The sequence below is a fragment of the Mustela nigripes genome, chromosome 1 (assembly GCF_022355385.1).
Source record: "Mustela nigripes isolate SB6536 chromosome 1, MUSNIG.SB6536, whole genome shotgun sequence".
In the NCBI taxonomy this organism is placed as follows: Eukaryota; Metazoa; Chordata; class Mammalia; order Carnivora; family Mustelidae; genus Mustela; species Mustela nigripes.
The window spans coordinates 64134392-64160367 of record NC_081557.1 but is presented as its reverse complement, the minus strand read 5'-3'; the positions used below and the strand labels follow the sequence as shown (position 1 = coordinate 64160367).

Sequence of the window (25976 nt, the reverse complement as noted above, 5' to 3'; positions counted from 1 at the left end):
GTGTAATCAAATAAAGTTATACCCTTCCCCTGTTAAGAATTTCCCCTACTACTAAGTAAAATTGATAAGGGTTGCCTCCCGTACCAAGGCCAGAGACGCAACCCGTACCAAGGGTTCAGCACGTACGCTAGCTGGAGACGTGCGGTTCAGCACATATACAGATAAAGGTTAGAAACGTGCAATTCAACACGTACCCTCTACTGTACACTACCTGAACGGTGACTGGCCAAAATGTATGGTTGGTTTTAAAGGATTGGCTACCTATGTGTAGGCCTTACTGTAATGCTTTGAAATTACTGGCTAGAAAAGTGAGGGCTCTGATGTAATGGACTGTAAAATTCTATATTAAGGCATTCCTGAAACAGATCGGGGCTCTCAGGCACTGACCCATCCTGGTCAAGTGTCCCTGGGAGTCCGAACATGCCCGAATAAAATCCTCTTGCTTATTGCATCCAGTGGTCTGTGAGTGCGTCCTTGGGTGCGGGTCCTCTAGGGTCTTTCAATGTAACATGGAATGATAAGCAACAGTAAAAAGTAATGAACTACCCTGACATAAAGTGACACAGAGTTTTCAAAAGCCATTGACAGAAAAGAATAAGAGAACAAGGAAGGCCTAAAGTTTCATGCTATTTACATAAATTTAAAATACACCAAACACAAAATCAGGCTGTATGTTTTCATATGAGCCTGAGTGGCTCCGTCAGTTAAGTGCCTGACTCTTGATTTCTGCTCAGGTCATGATCTCAGTTTTGCGAGATTGGAGCTTGCCTAAGATTCTCCCTCTCCCTCTCCCTCTCCCTCTCCCTCTCCATACCCCGCACGGCCTGCTCTCTTCCTCTAAAGAAAAACAAAACAAAAAAGAATATATGCTGCAAAGGACACAAATACATCGGACAGGCGGAGAGGAAGGAGACTGAGAGTGAGAATGAGAGATGAAAAGAAAAGAAATTAAATTAAGGTTCATACATGGGCCCATGATGGTAATGATGAAGTTCTAGAACCTAGGTGAGGTTCGGTGGGCTGAGGTCCAGAGCCAATGACCAAGAAAGAATTCTTGAGACATCTTTGGTGCAAAATGGTGGTTTATTAATGCACGGGGACAGGACCTGTGGGTTGTGAGGGATGACAGGTTATGTACCCTGCCGTTGGGGGAAGGTGAGGGGAAGGAAGGTTTCAGTGGAGTTTTCAAATGCTAAAGAGGGCCTACAAGGTGCTGGGAGGAGGCCTTGCCCTTGTGGCTTGATCAATGTCCTCTTTAGGTCAGGCATTAACATCAAGATAGTTGGGAGATTCTTGGTGGGGTGTTATGATCCTGCTGTCATTTACATTCCCTTCTACCTCAGCCTCCTCCCGTTCCTTTATGATGGGGAAGGAGACATTAGGGCTTGAGGAACTGAGAGTTATTTGCCTCTGGAAATTTGTGGTATTGATAAGGTAACCTCCCTGTTTTAGATCTCTAGGACATCTGTAGAGTAAGGGAGATTCCTGTCCTGCAGGATTGTGATCTCTGCAAGTTAACTATTTATCGTTTTATGGCAGTCAGGGTGCCTGAGGAATGCCACACATATGACTGAGGGGGAGCGGATGGAGAGGGGGTGCAAGGCGCCAGCTCTTGCTCTGTCTTCAGCCAGCCTCCTGCTCCCTCATCAGTAAGGCACCTTAAGCTTGGAGTAAGTCTAAGTGACCTCAGTACACCTGAGATCTAAAATATATATTTTCGCTTCCAAAAATAACTCTTCACTTCCAAATGTTATATTTCTCATTTCCTATCTCATGTCAACTATGAAATAATTATGATTGCGAGCACTCTATTTATGTGCTAAATATTAGAAAAAATTTTCTAATATTATACCATTAAGAAGCAAACTATTCATGTGAAGTAAATTTCATACAACCAATGGAAAATACTCTTTCATTCTAAGTTTGCAGGAGTTTTTAAATTATAAGTTAATAAATCCAATACATTTGAAAATAAAAAAATAATATTTTCTCTCTTACTTATTAAAAAATATGGCACTGCCTGGTATTAAATCATCTTTATGTTCTTGTAATAAATCCTAATTGACTAATAAAAGCCTTCCATTAAGTGATACTTCAATATACCCAACTGTCAATCAGCAATTTCTTTTGACTATATCCCGGGCACTTTAACCCAATACATTCAAAATTGAATTTACTTACTGTCAAATATTATAATAGGAGAGACAACTTTTAAAAAGACAGTAATAAATTATATTGAACTCTTCCAATTTAGCTTTCTTATAAAAAACAAATGTACCTCACAGGAATCTGGGGGTTGACTACAGAATTTCAGATGATAGTTATGCACACTGCTTAACTGAGTAGACCACACAGAATTTTCTAGAATGGATATTAATGCTCTTCATTTGAAAATGGCAACAATACTATTATTCAAGTTCTTTAAAAACTAATCAGTGCTATGTAACAGTAGTAATTAAGGCAGTGTTTTCATACAATGGAAATTACTTACAATAAAAAGGAATGAATTAAAAGCTAAAACACGTGAATCTCATAGACCCTAATTTAGTGAAAGAAACTGGACACAAATGATTACATGCCGTACGATTCCATCAATACAGATTTTAAAATAGGCAAAACTAATCAATGTGGCAAAAACAATTAGAATGACTGCCTGGCAGGGGGTTAGGGGTGTGATACTGACTGAGAAAGGGCGTAAAGGTACTTTCTGAAGTGATGGTAATAATGTGTGTGTTAAGGGGTCTGGATTACACAGGTACATGCATTTGTCAAAAGTCAGTAAATACACGTTTTGGATCTCTGCATCTCACTGCAGTAGATTTTACCTTTAAAAACTGTCAACAGGGGCGCCTGGGTGGCTCAGTGGGTTAAGCCGCTGCCTTCGGCTCAGGTCATGATCTCAGGGTCCTGGGATCTAGCCCCGCATTGGGCTCTCTGCTCAGCAGGGAGTCTGCTTCCTTTCCTCTCTCTGCCTGCCTCTCTGCCTACTTGTGATCTCTGTCTGTCAAATAAATAAATAAAATCTTTAAAAAAAAAAAACTGTCAACAAAGCAATAAATGGTACTTTTTCTTATTAAGAAATTCTAATGTCTTATGCAAAGGGGGTAAATTTGAATTATGTCAAAATCTCCTTATCATTCTTTAATTGTTTCCTGCATGTATGAGGGGGTTCTGTCTGTTATTTGTATATTATTGTATTGCATTGTTACCTCTGGCATCCCCTGGGGAGAGAAGGCATTAAAAGGTGGCACAACATCTGAAACATTTTCATATCCTGGAGGAAGTGGTTCAAACAATGACGAGTTGAAAATCTGGAAAAGTAAAAATAAACTAGTCGAAACTGAGTCAGGTAAAGTTTGATTACTACAAACAAACAAGGAAAAATGTACTTTATCGTTGCTGCCAATAAAGGGTTTTGTATTTTGTATTTTAAAAATACATATCAAATCCCCAGCACTGTGCTAGAAGAATAAACTACAGACCCAGAGAGCATCTACAGAGCACCAGGTTTGACTTAGGAGGGAGATTTTAACACCCAAATAAAAAGCAGCATTATACTGTAATCTTAAATCCTTAGAACATTGCTAAGAGATTATTTAGCAACAAATTAAATACCAAATTCGCTTCAATAAAAAAACTTACATATGGGGGTGGAATCCATATCAAATAGTATCTAGATACACTGAGCAACATTCACACTGAAAAGAACTAAAGATGCTGAACTATATATAAAATATTCTCTTTTTAAGTGTATCATCAAATTGGAAGGGAAAAAAAGTAAGGAATCTCAGAAGCCAAAAAAATGGGGTGTGAAAGCAAGAATGTCAATAGATTGCACTAAAGCCTGCCTTTGCCTTCGTTGGACCCATGGGAGCCAAAACAGAAATTCTGAGATGGTCCAGATAATGGCGTATAATAAGATACCACTGCATAAAGCTGAGTTGCCAAAGAACACCCTTTACGGTTAAGGTTAGTACATATGAGGAGGGCTTGTAAACTGAAGAGAGGGGTGCCTGGGTAGTGTAGTTGGTTGGGCATCTGATTCTTGGTTTCAGCTCAGCTCGTGGTCTCAGGGTTGTGAGATTGGGCCCCACGTTGGGCTCTGCACTCAGCATGGAGTCTGCATGGGATTCTCTCTCCCTACGCCCCCCCACCTCTAAAAATCAATCAATCAATCAGTCAATCTTTCTAAAAAAGAGAGAGAAGAAAATAGAAAGGATATAAAGGAGCTAAATTTGAATATATAATGATTAAGAATTTTCCAAACTGATAAAATTATGAACTCTTAAGATTCAGTTGGTCCAGTGAATCCTGGCCAAGCTAATAAAAAACTAATCTACCTCCAGACCGGTCACAGTAAAATTATGATATTCAATATACTACTTGATGTTCAAAGTTACAAAAGAGAGATTATACAAGAAACCCAAACAGAATAATAGAGTGCCACTCATTTCTCAACAACATTAATGGATGCTATAAAACTGTCAAATATTCTCTCCATGTGTGAAGGGTCAGTAACTGCCAAACTACAAATCTAGGTCCCACAAAAACCTCCTTCCTTTGGAAAATGAAATGGGGATGCCTGGGTGGCTGCTCAGTCGATGAAGCATCTGACTCCTGATTTCGGATTGGGTCATGATCTCAGCGTGTTGACATTGAGCCCCATGCTGGACTGCAAACTGGGTGTGGACCTGCTTAAGATTCTCTCTCTTCTTCTCTTTGCCCCTCCCCTCGTGCATGTACCTCCCGTCATCCCCTCCAAAAGACTTAAAAAAAGGAAATGAAAGACACATTTCCTACCAAAAATTAATAGCTTGGAGCCAAACTTTAAAAAAATCTCTAAAGGATATTATTGAATAAAACAAATAAAGCCTCTAAAAGAAGCTCAAAGATGATTCAAGAAAGACTGATAAGGAAGGTATCCTGATCATGTGGGAAAATGAATAAATATGTACTGTACATAATAATGAAAACAAGTATTATTCAAGTTGACAAGAACAAGATTGAATTAGAATTATGGGCATAAACTGATAGGGTATGACCAAAGTGGAAGTATTCTAAAATGTCTGTATTGTAGAAATATTGACTGAGTCCCATACATACTTTAAGGTTTTGCTGAGTCATTTTGACCTCGGTAAACGTTCAAATATAGCTTCTCTGAGAGCCCAGGAGCAGAGCCCACAAACATAAGAAGTTGAGAACTTCCCTTCTTTTATCACAACCAGGAGTTGATTTGGAGGATATTTATTTCTATTTCTTTCTTTATTTTTTTAAAAAAGATTTTATTTATTTATTTGACAGACAGAGATAACAAGTAGGCAGAGAGAGAGAGAGAGAGAGAGAGAAAGGAAAACAAGCTCCCTGCTGAGCAGAGTCCGCTGTGGCCCATCTGGGATCACGACCTGAGCCGAAGGCAGAGGCTTTAACACACTGAGCCACGCAGGTGCCCCTCTATTTCTTTAAATAACATGCTGTGTTTCAGATTTAGGCATTCTCTATGGACATTGTGACAGTTCAACTGTTTTTGTCCCTCTGTCCCACCTGTGAATGTAATTTAATTACTGTGACTATTCAGAGCTGAGTTCTGTGGTAAACTGTAAACTTCTACTCTCCTGCACAACACACACAAGTTCCTCTTTCCACTGGCAACAAATATGACTAGTGTTCTATAGATTCTACCAGAAATATTTCAAATATATACAGACACATTATCTTATCTTTGTTCATGTAGAGATAATACATGATATAGATTGAACTGTACACTGCCTTTTTTAATGTCACAAAAGGTAAACAGAAATTTGTAAACTAAATTGTTTTAGTTATATTCAGAATACATAATTTGAGGCTAATATTAGTGAATTCTGGAAAGTGAGCAATGCTTTCTGGTATATAGTCTACCTTTGATAAAGTTCCTCTAATAAAAGTTGTCTCCTTGACCTTACAAATTTCTCCTACTTGTTAGAATAACTTATAAACTTGCTCTAAAATCTCCTCGTACAGAGAAGCTGTAAAATCGAAGATTACCGTATCAGCAAATTGAGTGAGACCAACTTGAGTACTCCCTTGGCTGAAAGACATGCTGATGCAAGAACTTTGTTTCTAGATGGATTTGTATTGTACTTTATTACAGTTTCTTTTATATTCTTTCTCAATGATTCAGATGAGTTTCGTACCTTATGTGGGTCACAGAATTACAGGCTATATGGAGGATGTGGGGATTTTTGAAGGGTAGTGGTTGCTAGGGTTTCATGTTAGGATCTGTGTGCCTCAGGAAAGGTAGATACTTGGTGCTCTTGTTGGGATAACATGACGTCAGGTTCACTCCCGGTCTCCCATCACTGTTCGTACCCATGCCCGTGACCAGGGCCAAGTACCATGTTGAAAAGTAGTGATAGATAATCCAAACTCAAAGGGAATTTTTATATTGTCTCACAATTTAATTTTGATAGTTGCTATGACGTTTCTCAGGTGATGTAAAATTAACTTCCTTTCCAAGTTTACTAAGCGTTTTTATAATGAATTCAACTTCCATTTGTTCAACGCTTTTGGGGGGGGAGATTTTTTTGAGATAAGTATGTAACTTTTCTTTTTCATAATGATAATTATATTACTTAGATGTATATATTACACATTTGTCCTGTATTTTTGCAATTTGCTTGTTGGGTTATCCTTTCTAGATTATACTTGCCTTATGAAATGAGTGCATTTTTAACATTCTTTGAAGTAGGTTGTAGTATATTTAAATGATCTTTTAATCTTTCAAACTTAAAGGAAAACCACTTGGTCTTGATGCCCTGTGTTGTAGGAGTTTTTGAAGAACTGATTTAATTTCTTTTAAGTTATTTGGGTTTTTAATAATGCATACTTGTGTCAATTTTCATTTTTTTTTCCCATTTCATCTCAGCTATGAATTACTGGCACACATCTTTCTAGCATTATCTCTTCTTATCTTTCTTATCTGTGTGGCATCTCTAGAGATGCCTCTTTTTTCACTCCTTATTTATTTAGGTTTATTTGGCTTTTCTTATATTTTTCCTTATTGATCTTTGGCCTTTAGGGGACAAAAGGGATTATTTGGGTGGATTACCTCATCAGTGCTGACCGGGTAATTCCAGATTCTAGTTAAAGGTCACATTCCTGGGAGAGGCTGAAACTGCATTAGGTTGGATATTAAGTCTTGGTTTGCTGAGTGGGGCTCAGTCCAAGTAACTCCCTTTGGGGCCTATTGTAACTTTTCCTCCAACAGATAAGAAGAAATTTAGAATTGTTGGTGAAATGAAACACTTAGGTAGTGACCCTCTTTATCTCTTAATAAGGTTTTTGACTTTGCCCTAAAACTTACTTTATAAGATAAAACCATTTTTTTAAGTCAATATCTACTTGGTGTTTCTTTTTCAGTTTTGTTTCTTTCAAACTTGTGATGTTATGTTCAAGTCTCTCCTTATAAAATAGTACATAGCTGATTTTACTTAGTCTGCCACACTATGTTTTTAATCAGATTTTTTCCTTTAAATATTTTTCTCAATATTTATACACAGCATTTAAGTCACTTTTACTCTCCTATTATGTGATTTTTACTTTTCCTTTCCCCCGGCAATGCTCCTTTTTCTTACGTGGAAATCGTGTATCCTGGGCAGCTGTCTTAACTTGGGTTCAAATAAAACTCTTTTGCCATTCCTTTAAAATTTAAAAGGTGTGTTCATTTTGTGTCAACAATTGAATAGTGTTTGCTTCAGGAAAGGGAGAATTAGGGAGGAAGCAAGGCACTTTGGAGAAGTATATGACTCTTTATGTTCAGATGTACTTTGAATGAAAATTAAAAAAGGAAAATGAACTAATGATATAGCTTTATAGGAACTAATGATAGGAAGCTTTAGGCAGTGTGATATTGTGATTTATAATAAATGTATATTTGATCTTCATCCTTATCTGGCACTGAGCTCCTAAAACCCCCTAAAAGGAATTTCCTGATGAAAGCAACAAAGCTGTCTATTGTTATGTTAATGACTTAACTTTTGGATACCTCTTAAGGATGGGAGCTGGTAGCCAGGAGAACCAGCTTAGTGATGACAGGGTTGGAACTTTCAGTCCCACTGCCAAACTCCCAACCAGGAGAGATGGACCAATAGTCAAAATTTAATCATCACACCTATGTAATGAAGCCTCCGTAAAAACCCAAAGGACAGGGTTAAGAGATTCTGGGTTGATGAACACATGGAGATGTCCGGGGACTGGGGCTCCTAGAGAGGACATGGAAGCTCTCTGCTCTTTCGCACACACTTTACCCTATGCATCCTTCATCTGGTATTGATTTGTATCATTTACCATCCTTTTAATAAATCAGTAATCTGAATGTAAAATATTTTTGCAAATGTGAATTTACTCTAGCAAATTAATCAAACCTGAGGAGATCATAGGAACCTCTGATTTCTGCCCATCTGTCAGAAGTAATATTAACAACCTGGACTTTCAACTGTCATCCTGTGTTGGATGGGGTCACTGGAACCTCCAGTCTATAGCTGGTAGGTCAGAAACAGGCTGCGCTTGCAACTGGTATCTGAATAGGTGGGGGAGGGGGCAGTCTTATGAGACTGAACTCTTAACTATGGAATCTGACACTATCACCACGTAAATAGCGTCAGAATTGAGTTGAATTATAGGGCACCCAACTGGTGTCTGAGAATTGATTGTTTTATGTGTAGGAAAAACACTCCCCATCCCAACAGAAACTGGACAAGGAAGCCAAAAGAGACAGCTAACACCATTCCAGAAAATCTCCAGAATGATGTTTCTACATGATACCTTTATATTATGTGACAAGGTTGAAGAATTTAATATATGCCAATAACGGCCAAACAAACAATGAAATGGAATAATAAAAGCAAAGTCACAGTCAAAATTGGGAGGTGAAAGAAGGAAAAAAGAAGTGCAAGTTTGTTATTTTTCTCATTCTATATAGATCTTCCCCAAATCTGACAGATCAAGACAAAGAAAAAATATATATATATATACACACACACATATGTATATTTATTTAACATTATCTCTTATTTCATCATTAAATAACTTTCTTAAACATACTTTTATAAACTGCTTAGTACTTAATTATATAGGTATCTCCCCACTTATTTAACAAATGTTATGGGACCATATGTGGTATACTGATATGCCATATAACTTTTTTAAAAATACTTTTTAAATTTTGAGAGTTTAATATTTTAAAAAGATAGGGTATTAACTACAATAATTTAAATAGTAGTTAATATGGAAAGTTTTAAATCATATTAGGAAATTTAGCATGGGATTACATCACTGACAGGAAAACGTAACAGCGTATTCACCATTAAAAGACTGATTCATTAGTTGATAGAACGTGATCAACATACTAGGGAAAAAATTTTTTAAATTTATATATATTTAAATCACATGACATTTTCAGGTCACTGATCAAGCTGGACATATTGAAGCTATATACAATTGAGAAGGCCCAACTAACAAAAGGACAGAAGGAAACTATCTAGATTGAAAGGGGCTATTTCAGTTAAGATACAATAGCTCTAAAACTATGATAAACAGGGATATGCAAAAGAGTTTAACTTTACCAGCTTTCATACTGAATACATATCATACTAAGAAATACCTCAATTACTTGTATTATCTTTTCTTCCTCAAGTATATACCCTAACTCACAAACAAGATTATAAATTCTTTAGATAATCATTCTATAGACATTCTCTCCAAACTCTCTTCTGCCTTCAAATGCCCACATCCAAGTTCTGGGCACAGAGCTGAACACAGGATCCTATAAGTCATGTCACTGAATACAAATAAAAAGCTGCAGACTCAAACTATACACCAGGTGTCTTGAGTTTCCTCACACCCCCACACTTAGACAGTATTATAGTCCGAACCTATAAAAAAATCGTGTCTATTTCATTTGCCCGGAAGTACTAATATATCATATTCTGTATCAGCACGCAATACTAAAAAACAGAATATACAACTGTCATCAAGCATTAATTTTTTCCAACATCACTCCAAATTCAAACATCATAGGAGAGGAATTGACAATGGCAATGAGATACTAAAGACAATATTCCCAAGTTTCAATAATTTTGATTTCTATCAATACTTAGAGATGGTATGAGGGCATACTCTCATAAAAGCTGCTTAAAAATAATAGAGATGAGGATGGTTTCTTATTTCTTTGTTTTACCTCATTTCCGTCTTCATCAATTATTGAGATGTAGTTGGGATGAGTCTTATTTGGATAGGACAACAGGACATCGTAATGCGCCAACTCAACAGAATCCAGGCCAAATTCTTTCCACTGGGATTGAATTTGCTTTGCAAGCTGAAAGTTTTGTTCTGATCCTGCTAAATGTGGCAGCCGTGTAAAATTACTGGTGAACAAAAATTGAAAGTGGTTAGAAATTAATGTTTAGTCAGCCTTTATCCCAAATGAACAACCAAGGAAGGCAGATTGACGTTTAAAAGGTGCTTTGAAATGTGGTATGATAAAAAAGCAAAGTTATACTACTATCGCATCAAAGAGATTATCAAAGCATATTTTGAAGTTTTCATGCTCTAATTTGTACTTATTCAAGAGCAAAATTGGAGAAACTGATCTTTGTAGAAAACTGTTATGTGCAGTCCAGTGGGTGTCCCTATATAGTAGATGAAGAAAGTGTCCTCCTCTTTTCTTAAGGCTCATACATCTTAGAACTTTCATGGAATTACTTGTTTCACTACGTGAAATAGATTTAGAAGGTAAAAGATATTTTCATACAAAATGCCAAGGTGTGACATGCCAAGAATGATAAATACATTTATTTTTAAATACTTCAAGTTATGGCCAAGTGAGAAACTTTTTGATTAGCAACCTTTATAAAGTATCTTCATTAAGGAAAAATCTAAACATATTTTGAGAAGCTCAGACTGAATCTCTTGTACTCCATTGATTGTGCATAGTAATACACTTAAAAATCAATGATGATAATAAGCCTGACCAGGAATGACTCTAATGAATAAGTTATGTGGGCAGAATTTAAGCTATCAAAAATATTTTTATGAGTTTATTACTTTCCCATTTAGTATGTCTGGATACTAATGCCTTTGTTGTTTAAATTTTATTCTCTTCTGGAAATGTGTTGTTTCCCTTAAGATTGAGCTCATTGGTATTTTCATCTTAACCCACTTAAAGAAAAAAAAAATCCACATGCCATCATGTATCATAAAAAGACATTTATTTCTAGATCTTCACACATTTCTGCTTTTGAATATGTAGGGTGTTTTTTTTCTAAAACCAACACATGTCTATCCTTATAGGGTTTGTTTTTTTTTTTAAACTAAAAAATAGGCAACATGACTATGATAACTCCATTTTCAAATGTTTACTTTTACTGTAAACTTATCTTAATTTTTGACTTGGAAAATCAACTGCCCAGAAGAATAACTCTCAATTTTTAAAAAAAAATGGAGTTCTTTTGATTATTTTTTATAATTCTATTAAAATAATTTAAACTGTATTTACAAAGATAGTTATTAAAATCCTTATTCAAAAAACATTCATTCAAAAAATAACACTATAGGGGTCAAAAGTGGGCTGCCCCAAGATGGGCCACTTTGGCATGAACATTCTTCTGAGCTGAAGGTCATCAAAACCCTTATAGTCTCAAAAGAAACTTTTGCCACTCCCTTAACAACACGGAAGACTCTAAATTGGTGATCTTTCTCAAAATAAGGATTATTAGCAGAGATCAATTTTATCTGAGTGATCCATCTGTATGGCAGGGCAAATATCTAATTACCAAACATCTGATTTTCTTATCACCCTACAAAGTGCATTCCTTTGATATACCTCATTTTGCCTGTCTTTGGAATTCCAATGTCTATATGGATTCCCCACACATACACTATTAAATCTGATTTTCTCCCGTGAATCTCTCTTGTGCCAATTTAGTCCTTCTGGTAGGACCTTGAAGGAACAAGACATTCTTGCTCCCTTACAACAACAGACACAAAATTTCAAATGTGTATTCACAAAAGGTAGTAACAAAAATAACACAATTCTAAGAGGCAGCTGAGCTTTGTATCTTTTCAATGTATACCTGCAGAGGTAACAGAAAAAGAGCCAACACGTTAATTTTTTTCTATATTATACAGATCACAAACTGTAACATAACTCAAGTAGATGCAGATTATGCATATTTCTTCAAGTCAGAGTGATTGCTGTCCCTACATGTAAGACATAGGGCACCAGGCTGGCTCAGTTTGGTAGAGCATGTGCTTCTTGATCTCGGGGTTGTGAGTTTAAGAGCCCTACGTTAGGGGTAGAGTTTACTTAAAAAAAAAAAAAAAAAATAGAAAGAAGAAAAAAGAACAGTTGCCAATAGGGACTCTTGAAACTGTTCTCCCTACCACCAAAAAAGAAAGGAAGGAAGAAAGGCAGTGAGGGAGGGAGGGAGGAATTGATTATCAGATCCGGCCGCTATGAGTGAAATTCCTCGTAACACTTTGTAATTACCAATGAGGATACAACACGGTGCTAGAATCAGGACTGGAACCCATACATTTGGAGCAAAGCTGATCCTAATGAAGAATAGGAGAAAAATTCATTTCCAATGATAAATAAACTCATACAATCCTGTAAATGGTATAGTAGAGGTTTTGCAACTAACCTCTGTAATCCTGGCTAAATCTTCAGTTTCTCATCTATACCCACGGAAAATATTGCCACCTCACTACTTTCCAAAGCTCTGTAGCTCCATTAGGTAACTTAAACTGCACCTTATAATTTTTCTTGTTTTAATCAATTATGAAGTGTGTTGCAAGTAATTTGTCGATTCTACTAAAATATCAAGTTTTCTTAAAAAATAATAATTTACAGATCATCCCAAATAGCCAACAACTTGTATTTAAAAATAGGCTCTGTCTGGCTAGAAAAGTGCCATGTATCATTACAATATCTCAATTAATAAAGAGACCTGTTAGTACTCCTGTTTTAATACACTGTGTCTGGTTTACAAATGATGGAAAGGGCTTGCAGGACCTAGATGTCTGGAAGGCAGCTAGTAAAAGCACTCAAAGGCGTGTAACAGAAATTCTGAGCCCAGAGGTCTAAAACAGTTTTCCAAAATAATCTTATTTTTAGGAACCTGGTAGAAGGGAAGGAAAATTTCCCTAAAGAGGTGCAAAGTAGTGAACACGGCTGAGAATTCAACCAGGTGTTTTCAAAACAAAAGAGAAACAGGACAACCCTGTATCTGAGGGAGGCTGGGATCCATCCCGCCACAATGAAGAGGCAGACAACTTGGAAGTAGAGAGGATCTTTACAGAGCAAAGGAGGATAAGATGGCAGATCTGAGGCTGTACCAACCCCTGGCCTATTGGTAGAATTAGATTGAAAGCTCTCTGATGGTTGAGTGGCAAATGGGAAATCTGGAGAGTCCAGGAAGTTTCCGGTAATTCTGTGGTCCTTGTCATGTGGGAAACAAAAGCAGAAGAAAAATTATTAAAATTTCCTTACTACCTAGAGCCCACTGATAATTCCTTGAAACAGGTGGAGTGACATTCCTCTAGGGACTCAGCTGCCTCAGTGTTAATATTTTGCTAAGGGAAAAAGGCACTCCTAGCCTGAACCACCCTCCTGCCCCCAGTCAGGATCCTGTAAGTCTTCTTTAATGTGTAAAAATTCCTTTGGAAACTTCCTTTCTCTCTAACTACCCCAAGATACATGTTGGCAATCATCCTCCAAGCATATGACTCACTGATATACATCTGAAGGGTCTCGTGACTAAGGTTTTATTAGATGGTAATAAATGACATTTCCCAACACCAGCTAGCCTCCTCAAGGTCCTGGAAACCTTGCTTCCCAATTCCTTTGAGACTTATACTATCCCTAACCCTCTCCCAACTCGAAAGTGTATAATGTGCCACTTCTCATGACCCTGGTGCAGCTCTTTCTACCCACAGGTCTTGTCCCTGTGCTTTAATAAAATCACCTTTTTGCACCAAAGACATCTCAAGAATTCTTTCCTGGCTGTCAGGTTCGAACCCTAACATTGTCTTTCCTACATCACTTGGAGGTATGAACTGGGTTCTCATAATTTCTTTCTTTTGTGCTAGTGGTAAAAATGCTTGAGCTCTAAACAGAGGAGTTTGGTTGGGGGCATGGAGAATAAGCAAGAAACTAACTGCCTTCATTTTACTCAGGGTCTAGAAAGGTAAGTGAAAGCATTCATGTTTCTTCCTTGCCGGTCAGTCCATTTCCCTGATTAGGAAAGGAAGCAGGGTACAGTAGCTCTGTCTAGAAGTGAACATTGTATCTTGTCAGAACTCCACTTTTATTTTATCTATTAAGCATAACTATAGCGAAATAACTCCAAGAGGCAGAGGAGGGGTTTCCACAAAATTTAAGCTTCTGGGTCTCTCAGCTGAAATGGCCCTTCCAAAGACCTGGAAGTTGCCCTAGCACATTTTTATTCAGAGTTTTAATTCTATTGTAATAGGAAACACCTGGGTAGCTCCATTAAGTATCTGCCTTCAGCTCAGGTCATGATCCTAGGGTCCTGGGATGGGGCCTACATCCAGATCTCTGCTTACTGGGGAGCCTGCTTCTCCCTCTCCCTCTACTGTTCACCCTGCTTGTGTTTTCTCTCTCAAACAGATAAAGAAAAAAAAAAAAAAACTAAAACATAAAACAGACATCTGTGTTTATATGATCATGTATGTGCACATCTATGCATTTTTTGTGCATATATATGTGTGTGTGTATAAACTGTCTTTTATATAAAATTGTAACTTGTATTCACTAAGGAATCCTTCAATCACTATCAGGAACTCCAAGTATTTTACTTTGAAAAGGCTAAGTATTCTAATCAGTTATATACAGTCATTCCACACAAGTGTTTTATTTTTAGTTGATTTGCAAATACTCTTTAAAATTTACTCATTTACATCTTCTGCTCTACACTACAGACAGCTATTTCGGAAAGAGGGAGCTAGTTTTCAAACCATGTTACGTATACACTCTCTAATTCATCTTCGTCACAACAATATCATGGTCATCACTTTTTAGAGGTGGAAATGAGAGCTTAGGAAGGTTAAGTATTCACTCCAAGTGACTTTACTGTCAATGGGCAAAGACGGAATTTAAGTTCAAGTATATCTGAGTCCAAAGGCCAAGTTTATTCTTTTGACTAAAACAGAATTTCTTCTAAAACAAGAGTCAGCAAATTCTGTTCCTCTGACTGGGTCCAGCCCACTTCCTTGTTTTTTTATGGTCTACAAGCTGAAAATGGTTACTACATTTTAAATAGCTTAAAAAAGAGAAGAATATTCCGTGACACATACGACATTCAAATTTCAGTGCCCATAAATAGTTAAATTATTGCAACTGCCACTCTCGTAGGTTTACGTATTTTCTCTGGTCTCTTCTGTGCTATAGCAGAGCGGAGTAGTTGTGATAGAGATCGGCAGGCCTACAAGGGCTGGTCCTTTATAGACAGTTTAATGACTCCTGCCCAAAATTTTCTCTAGTGATACAATTTAGCTAATCCTGTCTAGATGAAATACGAAACAAGGTTTTCAACAAATAAAACTTTTTTTAAAAGTCAGTTCCTGTATGTGAAATATTGAAAAATTTTCTGAACAGAATAACAAATTACCCATATAACCTATCAAGTATATGCTTACTATAAGAACCTCTTGATGTTCTCAGCTTTCAATTCATCCAAAAACGCCTTCTTCACATTACGCTGTGGGACAATGTTAGTAGGTTCATTAGAGGATCTTATAAACCGACCTGTAAAATATATACAAAGATAGGAATGAGACATGAGCTCACAAACAGGACCTATTTTCCCTTATTATTATATTTGTCATGCATGAAACACAAAGTATCAATGACCTCCAGCAGTAACTGAGATTCTCTTACATTTAATTTCTCTTGCTCTTCCACTGGGGGAAAAAGGAATCATGGAAACACTTTTCAAATACAGATCAGTCACAACATATTTTTAAATTCAATTTCAACAACAGGTATTGCTGTGATTCTAAAAAAACAAAAATATTTTCTAAGATGACTAAATTAAATATGTTTCAACTAATGGGGATAAACAAGATCTCTTAAAGGTTACGGCAAAAAGGAGATCTACCTATCTTCTCCTGAAAGCTTCTATCCCAAGTGACTGCTCAGCACTCTGGTGAGTCATAATGAGCATTTAGTAAGTGCTGATAATGAATTAATGATGAATCTATTTCAAGCACATAAATTATTGTTCTGTTTCAGAAACTAAAGCAAAATGTATTGAGATTCTGTGTTTCCAGTTGAAGCAGCTTGAGACTTTGAACTTCAGAAAGCTAAAAGAAAACTACTATCTACCCGATGGCTCTGCACCATGCCCAGCGCACACAGAGGCCAGAGAGAACAGGTAGCCAGATCATGGAGAGCGGTTGGTTAGCTCTGGTAGTTGGCTTTTAATCCGGGGGAAATGAGGCATATTTATAGGCTTCATTTAGAAAAATGACACAACCTGGGCATAAGATAGTTATCAAAATCACCCATCCAGCTTTCGTGGAACTTTCCAGTTATTAATCATACACATGCATACACACACACACACAAATACTTGCATACTGAAACAAAGGGGTGGCAGCAAATGGAAACACAGTTCTACCCCTACATAAAACAAAAGGACTTGGATTCGATAGGATCAGGGAAAGGCACGCGCTGAGAATGAAATGCTTTAACCCAGAGCTGAAAAATGAGCAAAATGAAGAGGTTGGAGGCTTGTGGGGGAGAGGAAAGCAGAGAATCCTAGGATAAAGTTAACAATTAATAAAGAACTTGTTCTGTGTCATCCACTGGGCAGTGAATTCCGGACAGGGATGAACTACTGGTCCTGTGGGCTAGCGTCCAATTAGACACATCCCCTCCTCGAGAAGGAATAAAGTGACGACACCCCAACACCGAGCTGGGAGCTTTAAGTGCTGTTTCATTTACCATTCCGAATAAATTACAGAGATTTCCTCATCTTAAAAATTTGAAAACTGAGGCCAGGAGAGACTCAGTAAATTGTTCAGAGCCACAGAGAAGTAGCTGAGGCAAAATTAAAATCTAAGAGTCTGAGCTTTTCTGCGTTGTCCTTGGTTCTTTACGAAGTTGGGTTAAACGTGCGAATCAGTGCACAGAGCAACGCAAAAGACCTACGGGTAAAGATCTGTTCGGGGCGCTGAAAAATCATAGCCCGTTTCGAAACGTTCCTCTAATTATCTGACTGCCAAGGACGAAAGAATGAGGAGAGAATAGCGCCTCCGTGCAACAATGCCCTATGTATAACCACTGCATACATGAAGCAGCCCAGGTATCCGACGACCTTAGACCCCAAACAGGTGAGAGTCCTTTCCGGCAAAGCTCCCTGGGCGGCCTGGTTCAACTCCCCCGCTCGTCCTAACGCGCACCAGTTTCTCAAAGAGCTCGAGGGGGTGGCACCGGCTGAATGAAGTCCAGTTTCAGGGTCTCTGCGTTCCACTCCTTACCCCGGGTAACCATAGCCTGTCCTGTGTCCCGTCTCCAGTGACCCCCCCGCCAACTAATCCGTGGGGGCCCGGTCCCCACTTCCCGCAAACCAAACCACGGTCCCCGGGCGAAACACGCTACAGGACCGCACTCGACAGCGGCCCCTGAGTCCCGGGAACCGCGGGCCCGCGGGGTAGGCGCCGGCGTGCGCGAGTCCAGCGCGCCCCTACCGAAGAGGAAGCCGACGATCAGGAGGCCGGCGGCCAGCACCAGCGCCCCGACGCACAGCCAGCGCGGGCGGCGCCAAGCGACAAAGGTCGAGTCGGCTTCGTGCAGGGGATTCCACATCTCGGCGCGCCCGGCGCCCCGCACCCCCCGCCCCGGGCCCTGCGCCTCTGCTGCGGCCCCTCTGCAGCGTGGCGGCGGGACCCAGGCGTCCACCCACCCTCGCCGCGCTTATCCGCTACTGAGGGCTGGAAGGCGCTTCCTGCCCGGGACTCGAGTTTCCCCGCCCCAAAGTAGTTCTAGCTCACTCCGAACCAATCAGCTTCGGGGGTTCTCAAAAGTGCCAACAAGGGTCATTCAGCATCCTGAAGCTGTCCGAGGGTGACTTCTGTACTTTTCTGGGTGTCTGTGTACAGCAAATTAAAACCTTTCTTTAAAAAAAAAAAAAAAAAAAAAAAGGCATAGCATGATCTCACTTTGAGTTTCTTGAAGTATTTTGTGTGTGTGCGTAGAAAAATGTCTGGGTAGGATTAGTACCGAAATGTTTAGAGTATTTACCTGCGGAGGGTGATATGGTGAAGGCTGGGAGAGGGGCGTAGAGGATTTTCTTGAACTTCTTACTTTATATGTATATATGTATATATATATATATATATATATATATCTTAAAATAAGCAAGTTTCACTTAGTAATAAAAATTAACAGAAAAATATTGCATTTTGCTTAAATGTGACAAATGTGGTTTTTCTTCAAAAGTAAGAAGCTATTTTCTATTGAGTATTCTGCTTTTTTCTTTTAGTTTTGTAAGAATTTTTAAATATATATATGCCTGTAATTTTAAAATTTATTTCTTTGACTCAATAATGAAGATTTTCATTAATTGTTTTTAGTAGCTTTATATTTTTGAGGATAGATGTGAATGCAATTTTTATTCTAAGCATACCAAAAATTTCTACTTGTAGCTGATTCATATAAGAATTTAATATATTGAGGGGCGCCTGGCTGAGTGGGTTAAGCCGCTGCCTTCCGCTCAGGTCATGATCTCAGGGTCCTGGGATCGAGTCCCGCATCGGGCTCTCTGCTCCGCAGGGAGCCTGCTTCCCTCTCTCTCTCTGCCTGCCTCTCTGTCTGTCTACTTGTGATCTCTCTCTGTCAAATAAATAAATAAAATCTAAAAAAAAAAAAAAAAAGGAATTTAATATATTGAATTAAAGCTAAAAGCTAAAAACAAACAAAAAATTAAAGCTAAAAGCTGTTTTGGAAAGTAGCACCACAAATTTTGTCAGGAATAAACATTTAAAAAGGAGTGGCCCTTAAAGAACTTGAAATATGAGAACGTGTTCTCCAGACAGACGAAGGGGACATATTCCACACACAGCAGAATAATCAGAGAACCTTAGTGATTTCAGTGTGATATGAAGCAATGTGACTGTGATTTGCACAGAGCAAAATGAAAACTTAATGAGATTTGTTTGGAATATAAAAGTAAGAATTCAGCCAGAAGCTGATTGGGCATAAATATTAGCATAGGTTGCAGTTGTTGTCGTTGTTGTTTATTTTAAGATTTATTTATTCCAGAGAGAGAGTGTGTGTGAGGAGGGCAGGGGGTGGGGAGACAGAGGGAGAGGAGAGAATTCTCAAGCTGACTCTGGCGGAGCACAGAGCCTAACAAGGGACTGGATCTCATGACCCATGAGATCATGATCTGAGTAAAAATAAAGAGTCAGACAAAACCAACTGAGCCACCCGGGCACCACTAAAGGTCACAGTTTTGAATGTCTGTAAATGGGAATTCGGAGAAAAATATATTAAAACCAAAACTGAAGGGAATTGAGTTAGCATGTGGCAGAAGAAAGATCTTCTGCAAAGCTCTTGGCAGAATATGGGGGATAAGATGGGGTGACTGGGTGGCTCAGTCTGTTAAACATCTGCCTTCCGCTCAGGTCATGATCTTAGGGGTCCTGGGACCCCACCCTGCATTCCCTCATTGGTCTCCCGGCTCAGCAGGGAGTCTGCTTCTCCCTCTCCCTCGACCCCTCCCTCCCCCTTGTTGTCTTTCTCTCCCTCAAATAAACAAATAAAATCTTAAAAAAAAAAATATGGGGAAGAGGAAACTGGAGATTCAATTAAAATGCAATTTTATTAGGAAATGAGAGGAACATGGAATGGAAGAATACTACATTGTTTATATTTAACTAGAAACTGAAAGCTAGAATCTCTGTTTTTGTTTTGTTTTGTTTTAAACAATTGAAATTTTTGTATACTGTAAGTGGAATGCAGAACGGTACAGCCACTATGAAAAACAGTATGGAGTTTCCTCAAAACTTTAAGAACTACCAGCAATTCCAGTTCTGGGTATTCATCCAGAAGAATCTAAAGCAGGATCTCAATGAGATATTAACACTGCCATGTTTATTGCAGCCCTATTATACACAACAGCCAGGATGTGGAAACAACTTAAATGTCCACCAATCAATGAATAGGTTTGAAAAAATGTGGTATATACATACAGTGGGATATTGTTCATCCTTGAAAAAGAAAGAAATCCTGCAACAAGAAACAGTATCAATGAACCTTGAGGCCTTTCTGCTAAGTAAAATAGCCAGTCACAAAAGGGTAAATACTGCGTGCTTCCACTTATACGCCTAAAAGAGTCAATCAAATTCAAAGGAGCCAAGAATAGAACAGTGGTTGCTAAGGAGTTGCTAATCAAGGGCTATAAAATTTTAGTTGTATAAGATGAAAAAGATCTAGATATATGGTGCACATCATTGTACCTAAAGATAACATCGTGCTTTATAGATGACAATACTGTTTTGCGCATTTGGAAATCTGTTAAAAGACGGCCAAGATATGAAGGCAACCCAAGTGTCTATCAGGAGATGATTGGATAAAGAAAAGGTGGTATAGATATACAATGGAATACTACTCAGCCATAAAAATAATGGAATCTGCCATTTGCCACAACTTGGGTGGATCTACGGGGGATAATGTTAAGCGAAATAAGTCAGAGAGAAACAAATACAGTATGATGACAGTCATATGGGGAATTTAAGAAACAAAGCAAATGAACAAAGAAAAAAAGAACCCCACTCCCCCCAACTCCAGACTCTTAACTATAGAGAACAAACTAGTGCTTACCAGAGGGGAGATAGGTAGGGAGCACGAGTGAAGTAGGTGAAGGAGAGTAAGAGATTAAGATTAACATCACTGGGTGATGTATAGAATTGTTGTATCTGATATTCCTACCTGAAGCTGATACAACACTGTATGTTAATTATACTGAAATTAAAAAAATAAAAAATAAAATAAAAACAAAAAGCAAAATAAATAAATAAATATATAATCTGGTAAAAGGATAGATCTCATATTAAATGTTTTCCCCACTATTTAAAAAGCAAACTAGATGGCAATTCTAAAAACTAAAGGATGCCAACAGGCTCATGTTATAACCCAAACAACAAATTCATAAAGATTTGGCTTCCAAAATGTTGAATCTTAGATTCATTGAGGATATTCACCTCTAAAAAAATAAACAACAACAACAAATATTATTGAAAAGATATAAACATCCCCACATACAACTAAGCCAAATACATCTCCTCAAAGTCATGGCTTTAAAATCATCCATCCATACTTGATTTTAAGTCTATCTCAATTACTCATATACACAATTACAGATCAATTGTTCTGTTGTTGGGTCCATTATCAAAGGAACGAGACTGAGACAAAGTTATGCAAAGCCTTATTCTATGCCAAGCATTAGAAGTTAGGCTGACCGGCCAGGGAAATGAGGCTGAGACAAAGTGAAAGTTATGCAAAGCTTTATTCTATGCCAAGCATTAGAAGTCAGACTGACTGGCCAGGGCGACCTCCGAAGAGAGCGACGCCCCTTGGTCTTACAGGCTAGTTTTTATAGGGCACAAGCGCAGACATCTGCATATGTGGCTTTGGCTGATTGGATGTCTCCTACCTGTGTGTTTTAGTAATGGTTACCTGCAACCAACACTAGTAACTGTTGAGGCTTTATTAAACAACAAAATGGCCTTGTTTTAGGTGTGTGTTTTAGTAACAGTTACCTTGTTTTATGTGTTGTGTTTTGGTAACAGTTACCTGGAACCGAGAGCAGTAACTTTTCTAGACAACAAAATGTCTACCTAGGCAACATGGAGTCACTATGGCCAAGTAGGCCCAGGCAGGCCCTAGGGGATTAACATGTTTTAACGTGGAATCGACCCCAACACTGTCTTCCCAAAATTACCGAGGTAGTAGTCAATTCTCTTTCTCTGTCCATCCAGCCCCAGCCTATTTCCCCTCCCTCTCTCTCTCCTCCCACCCCGCCCTTTCTCTGTCAGCAGAATGGCTGAAGCTTGGGATGCCGTTCTCTAGAGTTATCTAGGCCCATAACAGCATCCGTTCCAACCAAATAGGAAAAGCATGACAAAAGTGTAGGTTTCCATCAAGAGCACAAGTAACAGCCTTACAGATTTGCTTGTTTGCTTATTTTAAATAACATAAGAACCAAAGAAAATTGAGTCTAGTGGTATAATCACTGGGTTGCAGAGTCTTATGAGAAGAAGTATTAGGTTAAATCCAGATCCAAGCATGTAATCTACATGGATTTTGAAATCCACATGACCATTTAGTGGGTTGATACAGGGACGACAATAGGGCATCACAGGCACAGATGTGAGTATCCCTGCTCAGTATCTCAGATAGCTATGCAAATCTTAATATCTAAGGAAGTATCCTTGAAGACTGTGATGACACCAATGTTTCCTTTGAGAAAAGCTTATTTTTACCTCCAGAATATTTTTATTTAAACACAGAAATGTATAGGTAATTATATGAAATTTAGGCATATTTAGTATTTCAAAAATGTAATGTGTGATATTTGAGAGAATTTGGCCTATTCAATTAGACTTAATTTTAAATTTAAGTTGTATAATCAAGTAATTGAGTTCACATTCTGGGTTTTAAATTGAAATTACTCAGTGTATTTATATGCAGTTTTACTGGAATATGTAAAAGAAATTAAGATTCTCCATAATTATAAATTAAATTTATTAGACTTATAAAAATTACTTTTAAGTACTTAAAAATTTTGTTAAATGATTGAAGTGTCTAAAAATTAATAGAATCTATTAAATGACTAAATGCTATTTAAAATGTTTAACAGTATTTAATCAGATGTGTAAAGTAAGACTAAAATGAAAAAAATGTCACATAGTATTGTTAAAATTTATTAGGTTTATAAATAGAATGAGATACATACACTGAAATTGAAGCCTCTGAGAAAGAACGAGGTTTTAAAAAATTTCTAACTTCAACAAAATACTGATTATAAAACCAAATACTGATAATAAAAATTCAACCAAATACTGATTATAAAAATCAAAACGAACCTCTGAATATTTTTTTTCTGTATAAAACCTGGCCTCAAGAACATTAAAAAAAAGTCACAGTGTCTAGCAAAGTTAATTACTAGTTCCCCAATTAACATTTTTTTTTTGTAGACTAGACGACACTCTCAAACATACTGGCAATCCTTAGTTTCCGTTGCCAGGTCCTCCTTAGCCTGTCCCTTAAATGTGGGAGTGTCTCTAAAGTCTGCCTTTGGCCCTGTGTTCTTTTCTTTCTATAGCATCCATTAGGGGCACCTGGGTGGCTCAGTGGGTTAAAGCCTCTGCCTTCAGCTCAGGTCATGATCTCAGGGTCCTGAGATTGAGCCCCACATCCGACTCTCTGCTCAGCAAGGAGCCTGCTTCCTCCTCTCTCTCTGCCAGAGAGCCTGCTTCCTCTTCTCTCTCCCTGCCTGCCTCTATGCCTACTCATGATCTCTCTCTGTCAAATAAATAAATAAAATCTTAAAAAAAAAAAGAAATATAGCATCTATTAGGTGATTTCAAACTCCAAGTGCTAAGCACTCCGGCAGAAACTGGCCTAGAGGTTTGCCAAATTTTGCCCTGTTTCCTAGGCACACAACTACATTACAAGTTTCAGTATCCCTTAAAACTGGGTAGGCCACTTTCCTGTGTAATGGTTACTGAAATACAGGAGAAAATAATGTCTGGCATGGCCAAGCCTGGCCCTTAAAAACCTCCTATACAATCGTCCACTCTCCCTCCTCACATCAATCATTTGGCTGAATGCACACGATCTTAAGAGAGGAATCAAGGCCTATGGAATGGTATTGCCTCAAGATGGAAAGAACATTCATTCCTAAATCATTTCTTGGAGGAGCGACCAGTAATCAAGAAAGTCTAACTGGACCTCAAAGAAGTGAAAAATAAACATCTATATTTTTTAACCCAATGGATTTCTTTGTGACAGTAGTTAGTGTCACTCAATATTACTGATGTTGATGGAATGTTCCATTTTTTCATGTTTATTGCCAGCTTAAACATCACAGCCTTGAGATTCAGGAATTAAATATCTAATTGCTAAATTAAGATTTTTGCCTAGAAGTCTATTTGGCCACTCAAACTTCACATGACCAAAGAGAAGTTGGTTTACTACCCAGGTGTGTTAGTCAAAGTTCAGCAAAGAAACTGAACCAATAGGATACACATGAATATATATAAGAGAAGATTTATTATAGGAACTGGCTCAGTTGGTTGTGGAGGCTGAGAAGCCCTTAATCTGCTGTCTGCAAACTAGAGACCTAGGAAAGCCAGTGGTATAATTCAGTCTAAGTCCAAAATCCTAAGAAGGGGTATTGGGTGTGGAGGGAGAGCTTTGGGTTAAGTCCCTAAATCTGAAGACCCAAGATTCAGTTGCTCTGAAGTCAGAAAGCAGGAAAAGATGTATGTCCACATTCAAGAAGAAAGAAAAGGAATTTGCCTTTTTCAAATCTTTTTATTCAATTAGGGTCCCAATCACATTAGTGAGGGAAGATCATTTTTACTCAGTCTATTGAATCAAACACTCATCTCATCCAGAGACACCCTCACAGACTAAGAAATAGTATTTATCAGCTATCTGGGTTTCCCCTTAGCACAGTCAGGTTGACATGAACTTAACCATAACACCTTGTCATGACACCACTCCCACCTCCTGGTAGACTTCTATGTCTGCCCTGAGTAAATGCACCACTCTTCATTGCTGTTCAGGATGAAATATTAAGTCATTCTTTATTCACTTATGATACATTTATTTAGTGTCTCCTATGTGCCTATGCCAGGTGCAGCAGACACAATCATAGAAAAAGTAGAGCTGATTCCTGTTATCTCTTTTACTCATATACCCAACTATCGACAACCAGTGTCTCCTAAAAAATAAATATCATCATTTCAATCTTTTGTTTGAAAATCTTTGTTTTTACTTGCTTCCCCCCTGCAAGATCAAGATTAAATTCTTCATCAAGATCTGCACATTTTTCCAAAACCTTACTCAAATCCATTCTTGTAATGGACATCACCCTTAAAAACCTTGTGCCTGTGGGCACAGTTAATTGAATGAAGAACACACCTGATTTGGCTTAGAGGAAAGTCTTTTTTGCTGAGGTGTTGAGTTGGAGTTTGAAGTGGCTTTGTGTTACATAGGCAGCCAGTCAGCTTCTGCCTACCACACAGAGAGAAGAGAAAGAAAGCAAGATTAACTAGAAAGTAGAAGGAAGCAAGCGTCCAGAGAAAAGCAGAGGTAGTATCAGAAATGCCCTAGTTCCTTAACTTTAAGATCTTGGTTCCAGTGTTTCTAGAGACCCAGTGTCATTCCTGCTCTTGGGTTCTGTGGAATATTCCTTTGTATTTATAATGAACCCTTGTTCCCTTACTCAGTCTCTTTTTTGTATAAACTGGAATTGGTTTCTCTGCTTAAAATCCTGAGTAATTAAGCTCTCCAGTTTCATCACTCATTCAGCTCTAGTTCCCCATTCCCAGCCCGCATCACCTCCAGAGGCAGCCAGAAAGCAGAATTAAGGGGCTCAGCAGGTACCTTTACCTGGTTGCTCATTTGCTCTTGGGGGCCATTATGGGGTGTTCATAAGAGGGTGTTCCCTCTTATGAAACCAAAACTATTAAAAGATAAACTGAGGCAGATTAAAATTTGAAGAGTTTACTTAAGAAAAATCAATTCAAGAGACAGAGGGGCAAGATAGTGGAGGAGTAGGAGGCCTAAACTTTGTCTGGTCTCAGGAATTCAGCTAGATAGCTATTAAACCATTCTGAACACTTATAACTCAATAGGAGATCAAAGACAAGAATATCAGCAATTCTAGGAACAAAAGTGA

General features: G+C 38.1%; 1 protein-coding gene across 4 annotated transcripts in view; it reads right to left on the bottom strand.

The window, feature by feature from the left end:
* FOLH1 (folate hydrolase 1) overlaps positions 1 to 18028 on the bottom strand; it is a 61542-nt gene extending 43514 nt beyond the window's left edge. Inside the window, exons 1-4 of one of the 4 annotated variants that reach the window (XM_059412477.1) lie at positions 17752 to 18028; positions 15697 to 15805; positions 10217 to 10403; positions 3210 to 3311 (exon numbers count right to left, since the gene is read on the bottom strand). In XM_059412477.1, the coding sequence (XP_059268460.1) occupies positions 3210 to 3311; positions 10217 to 10403; positions 15697 to 15805; positions 17752 to 17869 (516 nt within the window). In that variant the 5' untranslated portion in view covers positions 17870 to 18028. The remainder of the gene's footprint in view (positions 1 to 3209; positions 3312 to 10216; positions 10404 to 15696; positions 15806 to 17751) is intronic. The other 3 variants (XM_059412467.1, XM_059412459.1, XM_059412450.1) reach the window with 3 other exon arrangements.
* Between the last annotated feature and the right edge of the window lie 7948 nt (positions 18029 to 25976).